The following is a 14315-nucleotide window of genomic DNA, read 5'->3' as shown; positions in this document are numbered from 1 at the left end:
TGGACTGATAGTGTTTTATTTATTAGCCAAAAACTTCTATAGTTATTTAGTGTGTCATCTTATAATTTCTTTTTTTCTTTTTTTTTCTCACCAGAGCATAACCATTATGCTATCTCCCCAGCCTCCATCTTATAATTTCTAATTTCAAGGGGGTAGATAGAAAGTTCTCATTTCCACAGTAAAAATAGAAAAAGCAAACATTGAAACAGTTTTAAAATGAATTTCTAAGTACTGCCATAAGTCATCGTCTCACTTTTATTTCACAAACTCCTCTTTGACAGCTGGTCTGATAATTTTTATTATTATTATTGTTTCACAAAGATGACGGGATTGAAATGGAAATAACTTACTCTAGGTACAAAGTTAACAAGTAGCAAAAGTTAAGTCAAAACCAGGTTTTTTGACATGAACTCCATTCTCCTCTACCAAATCTTGTTTTCAAATCACAGTTTTTCAAGAAGCTCCAGGTTTCAAAAAAAGAGAGAGGAAAGAAAAGAGAAGGAGAGAAAAGAAAAGAAAAACTTAGATTAAGCTGCAAAATGACAATTCTGATACTTTTCGCATTCAGTGTTTACTGAAATTTTTATACCATATATATATATATATATACTCTTTGCCTCCAGGGTTATTGCCACGCCTCGGTGCCTGCACCACGAATCCACTGCTTCTGGAGACCATTTTTTCCCCTTTTGTGGCCCTTGTTGTTTTATCATTGTTGTGGTTATTATTATTGTTGTTGTTGCTGTTGTTGGATAGGACAGAGAGAAATTTCCTGCCTCCTTCTCTTTGAATTTCCCATCATGACCTAGAATGTTGTTTAATATTTCACTGTTTTTATTTATAGTCCCCCCCCATATATATGTATCTCCCTACTTGACATCTTGCTCTCCCTACCCTTTTTAAAAATATATTTACTTAATTTATTCATTCCCTTTTGTTGCCCTTCTTGTTTTTTTATTGTTGAAGTTATTTTTGTTGTATTTGATGTCACTGTTGTTGGGTAGGACAGAGAGAAATGGAGAGGAGAGGGGGAGAGAAAGATAGACACCTGCAGACCCACTTCACCACCTGTGAAGCGACTTCCCTGAAGGTGGGGAGCCGGGGGCTCGAACTGGGATCCTTAATACTGGTGTTTGCGCCTCGTGCCACGTGTGCTTAACCCGCTGCACTACCACCCAACTCCCCATGTAAATATTTCTTACTAGTTTGAATTATATAAGTTTGTATGGCAGAAGTACACACACTCTGAAGTTTATCTAGGTTGCTTTAAAGAGGGTTATAATTTAAAAGTAATTCCAATAATAGAACAATATCTTGGTTTGCTTTTCTTTATTTTCATTTTTATTTTTACTGTTTAGATGTGCCTGGCATCAGAAGGAGTAAAAATTGAAGAACCAAAGCTAAAAAATGCAAAAGAATCAGATGGCAGAAGAATTACAGAATTAGAGAAAGGAAAAGAAGAAAGAGAAATGAAAATGGAGAAAACTGATGAAACCAGATTACAAAAGGAAGCAGAATTTGAAAAATCAACTAAAGAAAATCTAAGAGAGTCTAAGGCATTACGAAGTGCTGAGGAGATGCAAATGGATGATATAATGGCTATCAAAATGGAAGATCCCAAAGAAATTAAAAAGGAAGAGTTAGAGGAAGATCAAAAATGTAGTCATTTCCCTGATTTTTCTTACTCTGCCAGTAGCAAGATAATAATAAGCGATGTTCCCAGTAGAAAAGATCATATGTGCCATCCTCATGGGATTATGATCATTGAGGATCCCACAGCATTAAACAAACCAGAGAAGCTAAAAAAGAAAAAGAAGAAAAGTAAAATGGATCGACATGGAAATGATAAATCCATACCCAAGAAGACTTGCAAAAAGAGGCAGTCTTCAGAGTCTGACATTGAGAGTGTAATATACACCATTGAAGCCGTTGCAAAAGGAGACTGGGGCATTGAGAAACTTGGAGATACCCCTCGCAAGAAGGTCCGCACATCCTCAAGTGGCAAGGGAAACATTTTGGATGCCAAGCCACCAAAGAAAAAAGTGAAATCAAGAGAAAAGAAAATGTCAAAGGAGAAATCCTCGGACACCACCAAAGAATCAAGACCTCCAGATTTCATTAGTATTTCTACCAGCAAGAACATTTCTGGTGAGGTGCCAGAGGGTATAAAAGCAGAGCCATTGACCCCCACAGAGGACGCATTACCATCCAGCCTACCTGGACAGGCCAAGCCTGAAGACAGTGACTGTCACAGAAAAATAGAGACTTGTGGCTCCCGGAAATCTGAGAGGTCTTGCAAAGGTGCTCTTTATAAAACCCTGGTGTCTGAGGGCATGCTGACCTCTCTGAGGGCTAATGTTGATAGAGGTAAGTGACTTCCAAAAATCCAAAAAGAATATAGAATCTAGCATAATCTTTCTGTTAGACCTATTTAAAGAAAAAAACACTATAAGAATAATACAGTCCCAAGGTAATATTTTATATTTCTCTGGTTCTTTATGGTTTATAGACCATTTACATTTGTCAGTTTTCTTACATGTTTTGCAACTCCTTGGGGAGAGTGTATATTTGGTAGCAAGTCCTCCTCTTCTATCTCGTTAAAGAAATTTGAAACCTGGATGGGGGAGATAGCATAGTGGTTATGCAAAGAGACTCTCATGCCTGAGGCTCCAAAGTCTCAGGTTCAATTTCCCCACATGACCACAAGCCAAAACTGAACAGTGCTTTGGTTAAAAAAAAAAAAAAAAACTGTTTGGGGGTGGGCAGTGACACACTGGGTTAAACACACATAGTACAAAGTGCACAGATCCCAGTTCCATCCCCAGGCTCCTCAGCTGTAGGGGCGTCATTTCACAAGCAGTGAAGCTGGTCTGCAGGTCTGTCTGTTTATCTATCTATCTATCTATCTATTCATCTTTTCCTCTCCCAACTTCTCTTTGTCCTATCCAATTAAAAAAAAAAAAAAGGAAAACTGGCCACAAGGAAGGAAAGAAAGAAAGAAAGAAAGAAAGAAAGAAAGAAAGAAAGAAAGAAAGAAAGAAAGAAAGAAACTAACTTATTTCGTACTGAGAGTCGGACAGTAGCACGGTGGGTTAAGCGCAGGTGGCACAAAACACAAGGACCGGTGTAAGGATCCCAGTTCAAGCCCCCGGCTCCCCACCTGCAAGGGAGTTGCTTCACAGGTGTTGAAGCAGGTCTGCAGGTGTCTCTTTTTTTATTTTTTTTTATTTATAAAAAAGGAAACATTGACAAAACCATAGAATAAGAGGGGTACAGCTTCACACAATTCCCACCACCAGACCTCCATATACCAACCCCTCCCCTGATAGTTTTCCTACTCTTTAACCCTCTGGGAGTATAGACCCAAGATCATGTGGGATGCAGAAGGCTGAAGGTGTGGTTTCTGCAGTTGCTTCCCCGCTGAACATGGGCATTGGCAGGTCAATCCATACTCCCAGCCTGTCTCTCTCTTTCCCTAGTGGGGAAGGGTTCTGGGGAAGTGGAGCTCCAAGGCACATTGGTGGGGTTGTCTGTCCAGGGAAGTTTGGTCAGCATCCTGCTAGCATCTGGAACCTGGTGGCTGAAAAGAGAGTTAATATTAAAGCCAAACAAACTGTTGAACAATCATGGACCTAAAGCCTGGAATAGTGCAGGTGAAGCGTTGGGGGGGCGGGGTCCTCCATTTTGTAGATAGTTTAGTAAGCATATTTTAGTTATATTTCAAAGGGCCTGTAGCTATACTAGTGCTTTGTTTGTTTGTTTAGGGTTTTTTGTTTGTTTGTTTGTTTGTTTTGGTTTTTTGCCTGGGCCTTAAATCTGATATGCAGCTGTTTCCTAATTATTGTCTGGGGAGATGATGTCATGGCTGGGAGAAGGACCAGAAAGCTGGATCAGGGAAGAGAGTAGCTCCCTAATATGGGAAAGGGGTATAAATATTACTGTAAACCCCATCGATTTGATGTGATCTGGGGCCCATAATTAGCTTAGGAGCCTGTGTGACCTCTGCATCCCTACAGATCTGAGCTCACATTCTGTGGTCATGAGTAGGAACATTCCATGCTGCCCCGGTATCGACCCATCTTCCTCAGGTGTAGCATAGAGTATGTTGTCCATCCTCCCTTTGGAGGATGGAACATTCTCTACCATTGTTGATCCAGGTTGAGGGCAAGGTCCTGTGGGGGCCCACAAAGGGGTATATTTTGTTGTTCCTGATAGAGATGACCGGAAACAATGGAGAGAGGGATTTATTTGAGGTCTAGGCCCATCAAGTCTGTTTGGAAAACTCAGGCCTCCCCAATTAGGGCCCCAGCTGGTGGAATGGCTTGATAGTGACTAAAGAGTCATCGTTAAAGTATGCCAGTCTCTTGCCCTTATTCACCTTTTGCAGTTCTTGCTTTGCTAAGGTTAGCTTTGGAGTGAGTGAGAGAACTCTAATAGGAAGTAGGTGAGGAGGGTATCTAAGTCTAAGTGGACACTATTTCATGATGAACTTGATACTGACTCACTAAAGACTAGTGTGTATTTTTGCTTTCAGGTATATATTTTGCCCAAATTTATAGATACATGTGAACATATACTCTATCTTACGGGACCTGGCCTATATCTAGGTTTTGGGACTTTTGTTAGGAATTGAACCTCCTGGAATGGAATTAGAGAATACCATGAAAGGAAAGGTCTCACCCAAGTGATGAGGGTGAAGTGTTGGCAATCCATGCCTGATGTCTCTGTACACAGTTACACAGTCTGAGGTGAAGCATGCTGAGATGGTACTTGTTACATTGACTAGGTTGGAATCAGCGGATGCAATATCATTTGGCCTGACTTGAGAGAAGCATGCAGGGAAGTGAGCCCCCACCTCAGAGGCCCCAGGATTGGGAGAAAGATAGACTCCATAGATGAAATGGGAGATTTCTGTTGTCCTAGGGCTCAAGAAGACAATAGATATTTATTGCAATAATCACACTGCTTGGCAACTGGGCTAACCTCGAAGAATCCCTTTGTTAGGACTTGCTGCATCATACACACCCTCACCATATTTTGTGTCCTTTGACATTGTTTGCACATAGCTATGCCACCAATTCCTTTTGTTCTCTCTGGACTAAGCCTTTAAGAGAGTCAACACATCAAAGACTCACATGTATTAAAAAGACTCAGTCTGTGCTTTAAAAAGTTTGGGATATTTAATCAATTTTTCCCCTCTCATATTAATTAAATAGTGATTTATATGACTGCAAATTGACAGGAGTGTACATAAACACCATTCCCACCACCAAAAGACTGTGTCCCATCCCCTCTTACCCCCCCCCCCCCCATGAAGCTGAACATCCACCCTCACCCTCCACCCAGGGTTTTTTCTTTGGTGCCCTACTCCAAATTCAGTCAACTCCCGCTTTGAATTTCCCTTTCTGTTCTTTCTCAACTTCTGTTTATGAGTGGTATCAACCCATACTCGTCTTTAACTTTCTGACTTAGCTCACTTAACATAATTTCTTCTAGCTCCATCCAAGATGGGTCAGAGAAGGTAGGTTCATTGTTCTTAATAGCTGCATAATATTCCATTGTGTATATATACCACAGCTTTCTCAGCCACTCATCTGTTGTTGGGCACCTGGGTTGCTTCCAGGTTTCAGCTATTACTAATTGTGCTGCTATGAACATAGGTGTGCACATATCTTTTTGGTTAGGTGTTAGGGAGTCCTTGGGGGTATATCTCCAGGAGAGGAATTACTGGGTCATATGGAAGGTTCCTGTCTAGCCTTGTGAGCGTTCTCCAGACTGCTCTCCAGAGAGACTGGATCAATTTACATTCCCACCAGCAGTGCAGAAGGGTTCTTCTGTCCCCACAGCCTCTCCAGCATTTGTTGCTGCTGTCCTTTTTGATGTATGCCATTCTTACAGGAGTGAGGTGGTATCTCAATGTTGTCTTAATTTCCATTTCTCTAACAATCAGTGACCTGGAGCCATTTTTCATATGTTTGTTAGCCTTTTGGATCTCCTCTGAAATGAATGTTTTGTTCATATCCTCTGCCCATTTTTGGATGGGGTCATTTGCTTTTTTGGTGCTAAGTCTGCTGAGTTCTTATATATTTTGGTGATTAGTTTCTTGTCTGATATATGGCATGTGAAGATCTTCTCCCATTCTGTGAGGGGTCTCTTTGTTTGTGTGATAGTTTCTTTGGCTGTGTAGAAGCTTTTCAATTTGATGTAGTCCCACCGGTTTGTTTCTGCTTTAGTCTTCCTTGCAGTTGGGTTTGTTTCATCAAAGATGTCCTTGAGGTTTAGGTGGGAAAGTGTTCCACCAATGTTTTCCTCTACATATTTGATAGTTTCAGGTCTAACATCCAGGTCCTTGATCCATTTGGAGTTGATTTTTGTTTCTGGTTAGATAAGGGGGTTCAGCTTCATTCTTCTGCATTTTTCAACCCAGTTTTCCTAGCACCATTTATTGAAAAGAGCCTCCTTCCTCCATGTAATACTTTGGGCCCCCTTATCAAAGATTAGATGTCCATAGGTGTGGGAGGTGTCTATCTTTCTATCTCCCTCTGTCTTCCCCTCCTCTTTCCATTTCTCTCTGTCCTGTCCAACAAAGATGACATCAAGAACAACAACTATAAAACAACAAGGACAACAAAAGGGAATAAATGAGTATTTTTTTTTAAAAAGAAACTTATTTCATACTGTATGAGCAGGCTTTTTAGCAGAATCTTAACCAGGAGGCTTTGTGATCAAATCTACAATTGAATTTAAAGGGTCTTTAAAACATAAAAGTATCTAGAAATCAATGAATGTGATATTTTATTCTGTATAGTGTTTTATATAAATCCATCTCTCTTAACATATAGAATGTGGCTGAGGAACTGCTTCTTGCCAAGCCATATTCAGCTAGAGTATGGAATAGGTCAGACACATGCTAAATGGAGATTCCTGGGAGTATGTAGTTCTCTAAGGGTGTCATTCCAATAAGTCTTGTGTAAATTAGAATTAATAGTGCCCAAAGGGATTCCATACATAGACTTGATTCTCTTATGAAAATATTGGTCACTAGCTGTCTCTAGAGTCATTCAGAGACCGGTCATGACAAATCAGCTGATCTCAGAAACTATAAGTCATGTCTTTGCATATCTTGTTACTTGTGGTGGGCCATCCTGAATCACCCTTAATTACTCCATAGTAATCAAGCAAATGATACTTCAAGATATCATGGAAGCAACTAGGATAATTGTCCTGCCTTTCCAATACACCAAGAAAATTCTTTCTTTTAATTTCGTTAGGGAAACGAAGCTCAGGTAAAGGAAACTCTTCTGATCATGAAGGGTGTTGGAATGAAGAAAGCTGGACATATAACCAGAGTGGGGCCAGTGGGAGCAAGAAATTTAAGAAGATGAAGCCAAAGGAAGACTGTCTCCTTGGGTAAGTATCTAAGGTCTTTGTCAGTACACTACACAATTCCCATGTGTGTTGGTGTATTTTAGGTAAACATAAATCACTAACTGCATATTCATTCACTAGCCACCCAGCACATAATATAATCTTAGTATATCGCATCATTCCTGCTGTTAAAATGATTGTAAGATTGATGGCATCATTCACATTATTTAAAGGATAAAATGTGTAGATTTAATTTGAAGTAGTGTGTACCACATCTTAGTGTGTGACATTGTAAATCCTCTAATAGCACAAGGACACCTTTCCCCCATCTGGATTTTACAATATATGTTATGTAAGATTTGCTTCACTGCTCATGAAGCTTCCCCGCCTCTGTGGGTGGGAAGCTGGGGCTTGAACCTGGATCCTTGCTAGTGGTAAGGTGTATACTTAATTAGGTGCACCACCACCCTTTATTTACTATTTCTAAAGGCAGACCCATGTTTTTAAAATAATAAGACACATGAATATGTGAATATACTTGCTTCTGCTTCTAACATTTTGTTTAAAACATGTTCTATTTTTCTAAAATAATATTAGCTTGTAGGTTCTCCTTATACAGATAATGATCACTGATTAAATATGTATTGAAATGCAGTATCACGCAATAGTATATGCCAGGATAAAATCATTGTAAGAATTATTTTCTGTTGTATAACACTGTTAATACCAATCAACACAAAGTCCTTTTTTTTTTTTTTTTAAGAAAGCCACTATTCATATTTTTTCAAAATGTATTTAAAGTATGCAAATTTTATGCATTGAAAGTATCATATTTGGTTTATTCATAAATATTTGCATTCCTGTATATAGAATAATAAAATTTTTCTTAGCAAATTACAGTGCTTTAAAATCTGGTTATTTCTAAGGCTCTAAGTGATTATAAAGTAGAAGGGTAGAGATTATTTTGCATGATGATGGTCCTTCAAGATTATATTGTGATGATATATTTGTAATTGGACATGATTCCGTAAGTCCAAAATAGTTCAGATTATTTTTGCTTTCATTGTTTGTAAATAATGCCATGAAGTTTCTGACACTTGTGATTGTCAAGTGATACTTTCAAATGGAGAGTTTCCTTTAAAAAAAAAAAGAGAGAAAGAAAAAGACCATGTGGAATCATAGTAGTATACCAGTACAGTGTATCTTCTTGAACTCTAGTGCTTTGTGGGTCTACACACAGAAATGAGGAGGTCTCACTGAGAAGGTATGAAAGTACTAAAAACAAAGAAGACAACAGAAAGTTCTCTCATTCATTAGTTAAAAACTGCTGAAACTGAGAGTAGTTTTCATCAGCCTCTGAGGAATAGGAAGAGTGAAACAATCTTTTGAAAATCTGTCCCTGAAAAGAGATTGGTGTGTGGGTTGTTTTCAATAATTTCTAAATTTTAATAATTTCTAAAGAAACCACACATATAGTTTTCTACAGTCTTAAATCAACAGCAAGCCTCCTAAGATTCCTCCTTTTTTCACCCTTTCAGTATTAGCCTGTCAGAGCCAGGCTAGCTGGGTTTGTCTTATTCAGGACATGCCAACAGAGTGCAGTGAAGTACCTATTCCCCACCAGTCTTTTCTGAGGTTTCTAAATGAGAATTTTAAATATGTTTATCACAAAAAATGTGCTACCTGTTCAGTTAACTGTAGTCAGGAGAAATTCACTCAGTATTGGCAGTTTTAATTTTTTAGACTTTAGGAAAATGTAGGTGATTCTAGTTAAATTAGCAAGGAATGTCTCAGGTTACACCTTGCATTTTCATATTTTTCTTTTAGCTATTCAGAACATACAAGAGATTCACAAATTGTAGATTGCCTTTAGATAGTATCTCACTTATAATGTGGTTTCTATTAGCATGAGCACTTTTTAACTGAATGAGATGCAATTACTATATTAAGGGAGGATCATAACCCCTGCCTTTGACAGAATATACTGTGGCTTTTTTTTTTTTCTTTAAACCAGTTTAAAGAAAGGTCAAAGGTCACTTGACTGTCTTATCTCTGTTCTCCAACTCAATACATTTCTGTAAAACCCAACCCACTTTTAGGTGGTCACATTTCAAGTCACCCCTTCAGTTAGTCTGACATGTTCACTTATAAGTCAGTGCTCAAACCTGCTCTCTTCCTAGTTGGCCTTCTGTTTTTCCATCTACTAAGTACAGAGTCTCTTGAAGCTTCTCCCATCTGTTTGGGTTGAATCTTAGTTAATGAGTCTCACTAAGTAAAAGCCAGCAGTCAACCTAGAATCCAGCAGGCATGCTGCCATTGCTGTGTGGAGGCCTTAGAAGCAGTCAAAACCAGCCCAAAGATTTACCAAGGATTTGCTGGTGGCATTTTTGAAGTCATGTGCAGTTTGTGTTAAAGCAGTATTGCCTCTCTGGCACAGTGTGTTCATTAAAGATAGCTTTAGTTTTCTCATTGAATGATTTTTTCTCCTGGTGAAATATCCGGAATTTTTTCTAATACCTGATTTTCTGTCTTCATTTTCTTTGATGTATATGCTTTAATTAAGTGCTAATATATAGATTTCTCTTAAAAAGCAAATCTTGCAAAATTATTAATATGCCATCTTACCATTAAGCATCTATACATATACACATACATACATACACACATATACATATTTAGAATGAGAAACTGGATAGACTGTATTTCACATGCTATGAAAAATTTTTAGGCCAGTGGAAATGGAAAAATTTCTACTTCAAAAATATTTTAATGTAAATCATTCAGTAGTCATAATAACATTTAAATGATTCCAGATTTCTAAGGTATTGACATAACCTGTTATGTGAGTTTCTTGAGAAAATTATCCAATCTTCTCAAGCACTCTGAAAACCATTTCTGCACTAGTGCAGAATTTATTAATAATGACCTAATTAACTCTCAGAAAACTGTTTTGAGAAGGAGTAACTTAAACTATATCTTGTATCGTTTTCTGTTCAAATATTTACATCATTACTGATCACTTTTGCCCCCTCTGTTTTCTTTCATTAGCTCAGCAAAGCTGGATGAAGAATTTGAGAAAAAATTCAACAGCCTCCCTCAATATAGCCCTGTTACATTTGACCGGAAATGTGCACCTGTCCCAAGAAAAAAGAAGAAGACTGGGACTATGTCCTCTGAACCGACTAAAACCAGCAAAGGTTAGCTGCATTCTCTACCTTTCTGCAGTGTGGCCAGAATCTCAGATGAACCACTCTCTCTTATTTAAATGATTTAGAATTGAAGCATTTGAGGGGTGGAATTTCAGTTTACTTCATTTTAGTTTCTGTCTCACTTCTTTCTCTGTTCCATACTCTATTTCTCCCCAGTCTCTATCGATAGCTTTGACTTCTCAGCCTGTTCTGTACAGTTGCCCTTAAAGGTGTAACTTGGTTTTTGTTGTTGTTTGTTTGTTTGTTTGTTTGTTTTGACAAGAATATTACCCAGCTCTGGCTATTGGTGTTGCCTCCCAGGAATTGAACCTGGAACCTTTCACATGCAAGTCCTGTGTGCTGTTGCTGCTCCCCAGCCCAAGTAAAACTTTTCTTTTTATAACATGTTCATATGGTCTCTGGCTTTCTACTCTCCAAAGTCTCAATTTGTAATGTTAAGCTTTTCTTGAACAACAACAAAAAAAAGTCTGATTCTTCTGTACCTTGTATCTTTAACAGATTAGATTCCAGAACTAAAAAAATGTTTCTATTCACTCAATAAGCAGACCTCATTATTTACTGGTAGAGTAAACCAAATGAAAATAAAACTTCCCATAATATATTATCAAATATATACATTTTTTTAGTTTACAAAAAAAGTTACATCTTTCTTATTAATGATTTAATGCTAGTTTAGAAAATTATAGGGATATAATTCCACACCACACATACCACCAACTTTTTATGACTTTGCCCATAGCCACCATGTTATCACATACACATTGTCTTAGGAATAGTGTGGTTATTTTTTTTCTTGTAAGTTCATGTGTTTCAATTCCATATATCCCACATATAGGCAGAAGCATCCAGTAGTTGTATTTCGCATATTACTTACTTCACTAAACATAATCACTTCCTGTTTCATTCTTTTAGTTTTGAAGGATACAATATCATTTTAAAAATTTGTTTAAATTATCTTTATTTATTTATTGGATGGAGATAGAAATCAAGAGGGAAGGGGGTGATAGGGAAAGAGAGAAAAGACACCTGCAACATTGCTTCACCACTTGTAAAGCTTTCCTCCTACAGGTGGTGGTGCACCTGGCTGAACACACATGTTATAATGTAGAAGGATCCAGGTTCAAGCCCCTAGCCTCCAACCTGCATGGGGGAAGCTTCACAAGTGACGAAGCAGTGTTGCAGGTCTCTTTCTCTCTCTTCCTCTTTCTCCCTCTCTTTCCCTCTCTATTTGCCTCCCTCCCTCCACCATCCCTCTTGATTTCTCTCTGTCTCTATCCAATAAAAAAAAAAATTATCAGCATGGCTTGGATGGATTTTAGCATTCTTTAGGGTCAACACTTTTTTTCAAAGTGGAGTTTCAAGAGTGTGGGGGCTTTTTCAGCATTCTTAGTGGGAGCACTGTTATATCTATGGAGCAGGGGCTGAGGTTCTGTTCTTACTAACATACTCAGGATAATAACACATCAAGGATTTTTCTGCCCAAAATAACAGTATTGTTCCCCTTGAGAAACTTGCCTTCCAATTTTACTTTAGGTCTAAAGACTAATGGGAGAAACATACCTCTAATTTTTCATGCAGGTGGGGAAGGCATTTTTCTTTGGTTAGCTCTCCTTGTGAAACAGTCTGTCTTCCCCTCCTCTCTCCATTTCTCTCTATCCTATCCAACAATGACGACATCAATAACAACAACAACAATGAAAAACAAGGGCAACAAAAAGGGAAAATAAATAAATAAATATAAAAAAAAGAAAGGGGAGGTGAACTGGTGCTGCTGATTTTTGTTACTTCCAGGATCAGGTTCTAAGAATTGCTGGGAGAGTTCTCATAATTACTTTGTGCCTGCTGTGTGCTATATATCAAGTCAGATTAGCTTCTGCCTTTTGTGTTTTTTTGCATAGGTACGTAGACAGATAAGATGGGATATAGATCTTTATGTAAATCTTACTAAATTCCAGTAAGCGTGGATAATGATCAGAGGTAAATATTAATAACCATATTTTCCACGGATTTTGAGAGAATACAATACATGTCTAGGGAAAATCAGGCCTTCTTCTCTGAAGAAATCTAATCCTTTCTCCCTGGAGATCTAAAAACTTCCTTCCTCACTGGAAGTGACATATCTGAGGAAGATGACTTTGAGATGTGTCTCAGGATAAACTTGAAAGACTAAAGAAAATGCCCTCCTTTTTGAAGAAAGCAAAGAGTTTAAATTTAATTTTAGAATTCGCTCAGTTCCCTTCTGTGGTTAATAAAAACAAGTCTAGTAAATAACTCAAAAATAAATATTGTATCACCAAGTTTGAATGAAATAGTGTTGTATGGAGATCTTCCAAGATAGGTAGGAAAGAAATTAAGTGGCTTTGTTGACAGGTAGATAGTTGAGCACCATAATGGATTATCAAATGAAGTAATAGTCTCTGTCCTCTAGAGATATTTAGAACTAGGCTAAGTAGTTTGTGAGTGTAAAGATTCTAGGAACCTGGAGCTTGTATTAATTCTTTGATTTAGAGTTGCTGATAAATATCTGACAAGCCAATAAAAGGGAACTTGATTGATGTGCAGGACGTGTTCTCTTCAGTTCTTGTAATTCTAAATATTTAGATCTCTCATGTTGACCAAATTAACTATCAAGGAATTGTGACAATAGATTACTTTTGAAAAGTTATAAAGCACTGAAGTTAGAATGTATTTTCATGAGGCCTTCTCTTGGATCTTAGTTATCTTTTAAATATTTCTTCTCTACCAACGAGATGAATAGTATTACTTTTTGTGTGAAATAGTGTTTTTCGGAGTTGTGAATTATCCTTGATACATTATCATATTCACCATTAGATCTCTGTGGCCACAAGGTCTTTGGCATTTATATTGTAAGTCAGTAGTTATGTAGGTGGAAAGTCTTCCAGACCTTTTGGATTTTCTTGTTTTTTTTGCCCTTAGGGTTATCTGTGGGGCTCTGTACTCTCAATGAGCTTGCTTTCTTTCTTCTTTCTTTCTTTCTTTCTTTCTTTCTTTCTTTCTTTCTTTCTTTCTTTCTTTCTTTCCTTCCTTCCTTCCTTCCTTCCTTCTTTCTTTCTTTCTTTGAGATAGGTAGATGATAGATAGATAGACAGACAGACAGACAGACAGACAGATAAGATAGGGGAGACCAGAGTATTGCACTGCCACTTCAAAACTTCTCCCATGCCAGTGTTCCCATGTGGTGGGATATCTCCCATTGCCCTTGACCCCCTTTAGTTTTTGCTCTGTATTCTGACTCATGGAGTAAAAAAAGTAATTAAAATGAAGCAGAAATTAAATGATATATTCTCTATTTAGCAAACTAAAGAAATAGTATTTGTGACTGATTGTAATTTGGCATAAGCAGCGCCAATGTACGATTCTACAATTTATTAATGAGATTATCATACCAGCTGTGTTCTAATTGCCTGATATTTAGAGGACAGAGGAGATTGTTTTCTTAGACTCTAGGCCCTTTTGCACCTTTGCATAATGAATAATTCAAAGCAAACTCTGTATATGAGATCAGAAGTTCATCCATAAAAGAGTTTTGTCCATAGGGACTTCACTTTTTTTTCCAGTAATTTGAAACTTTATGTTTTTCCCCTTCTCCTTCTTTCCCTCCCTCTCTCTCTTCCTCCCTCCATTTCTTTCTCTTTCATTCTTTCTTCATCATCATGGGATCACTGGAACTTTACCACTCCATACTGACTTTTTCAGGTAGAGAGAGAAAGACACCAC

General features: G+C 37.8%; 1 protein-coding gene across 11 annotated transcripts in view; it reads left to right on the top strand.

Moving 5' to 3' along the window:
* Positions 1-14315, top strand: part of BBX (BBX high mobility group box domain containing) — a 339966-nt gene that overhangs the window by 286823 nt on the left and 38828 nt on the right. For all 11 annotated transcript variants that reach the window (XM_060198418.1, XM_060198419.1, XM_060198424.1 and 8 more), the window contains 3 exons: positions 1359-2367; positions 7272-7410; positions 10417-10565. In XM_060198418.1, the coding sequence (XP_060054401.1) occupies positions 1359-2367; positions 7272-7410; positions 10417-10565 (1297 nt within the window). The remainder of the gene's footprint in view (positions 1-1358; positions 2368-7271; positions 7411-10416; positions 10566-14315) is intronic.

Source organism: Erinaceus europaeus, chromosome 9 (assembly GCF_950295315.1).
Source record: "Erinaceus europaeus chromosome 9, mEriEur2.1, whole genome shotgun sequence".
NCBI lineage: Eukaryota > Metazoa > Chordata > Mammalia > Eulipotyphla > Erinaceidae > Erinaceus > Erinaceus europaeus.
The sequence above is the reverse complement of the archived record's forward strand: the minus strand, read 5'-3'. Positions and strand labels throughout refer to the sequence as shown.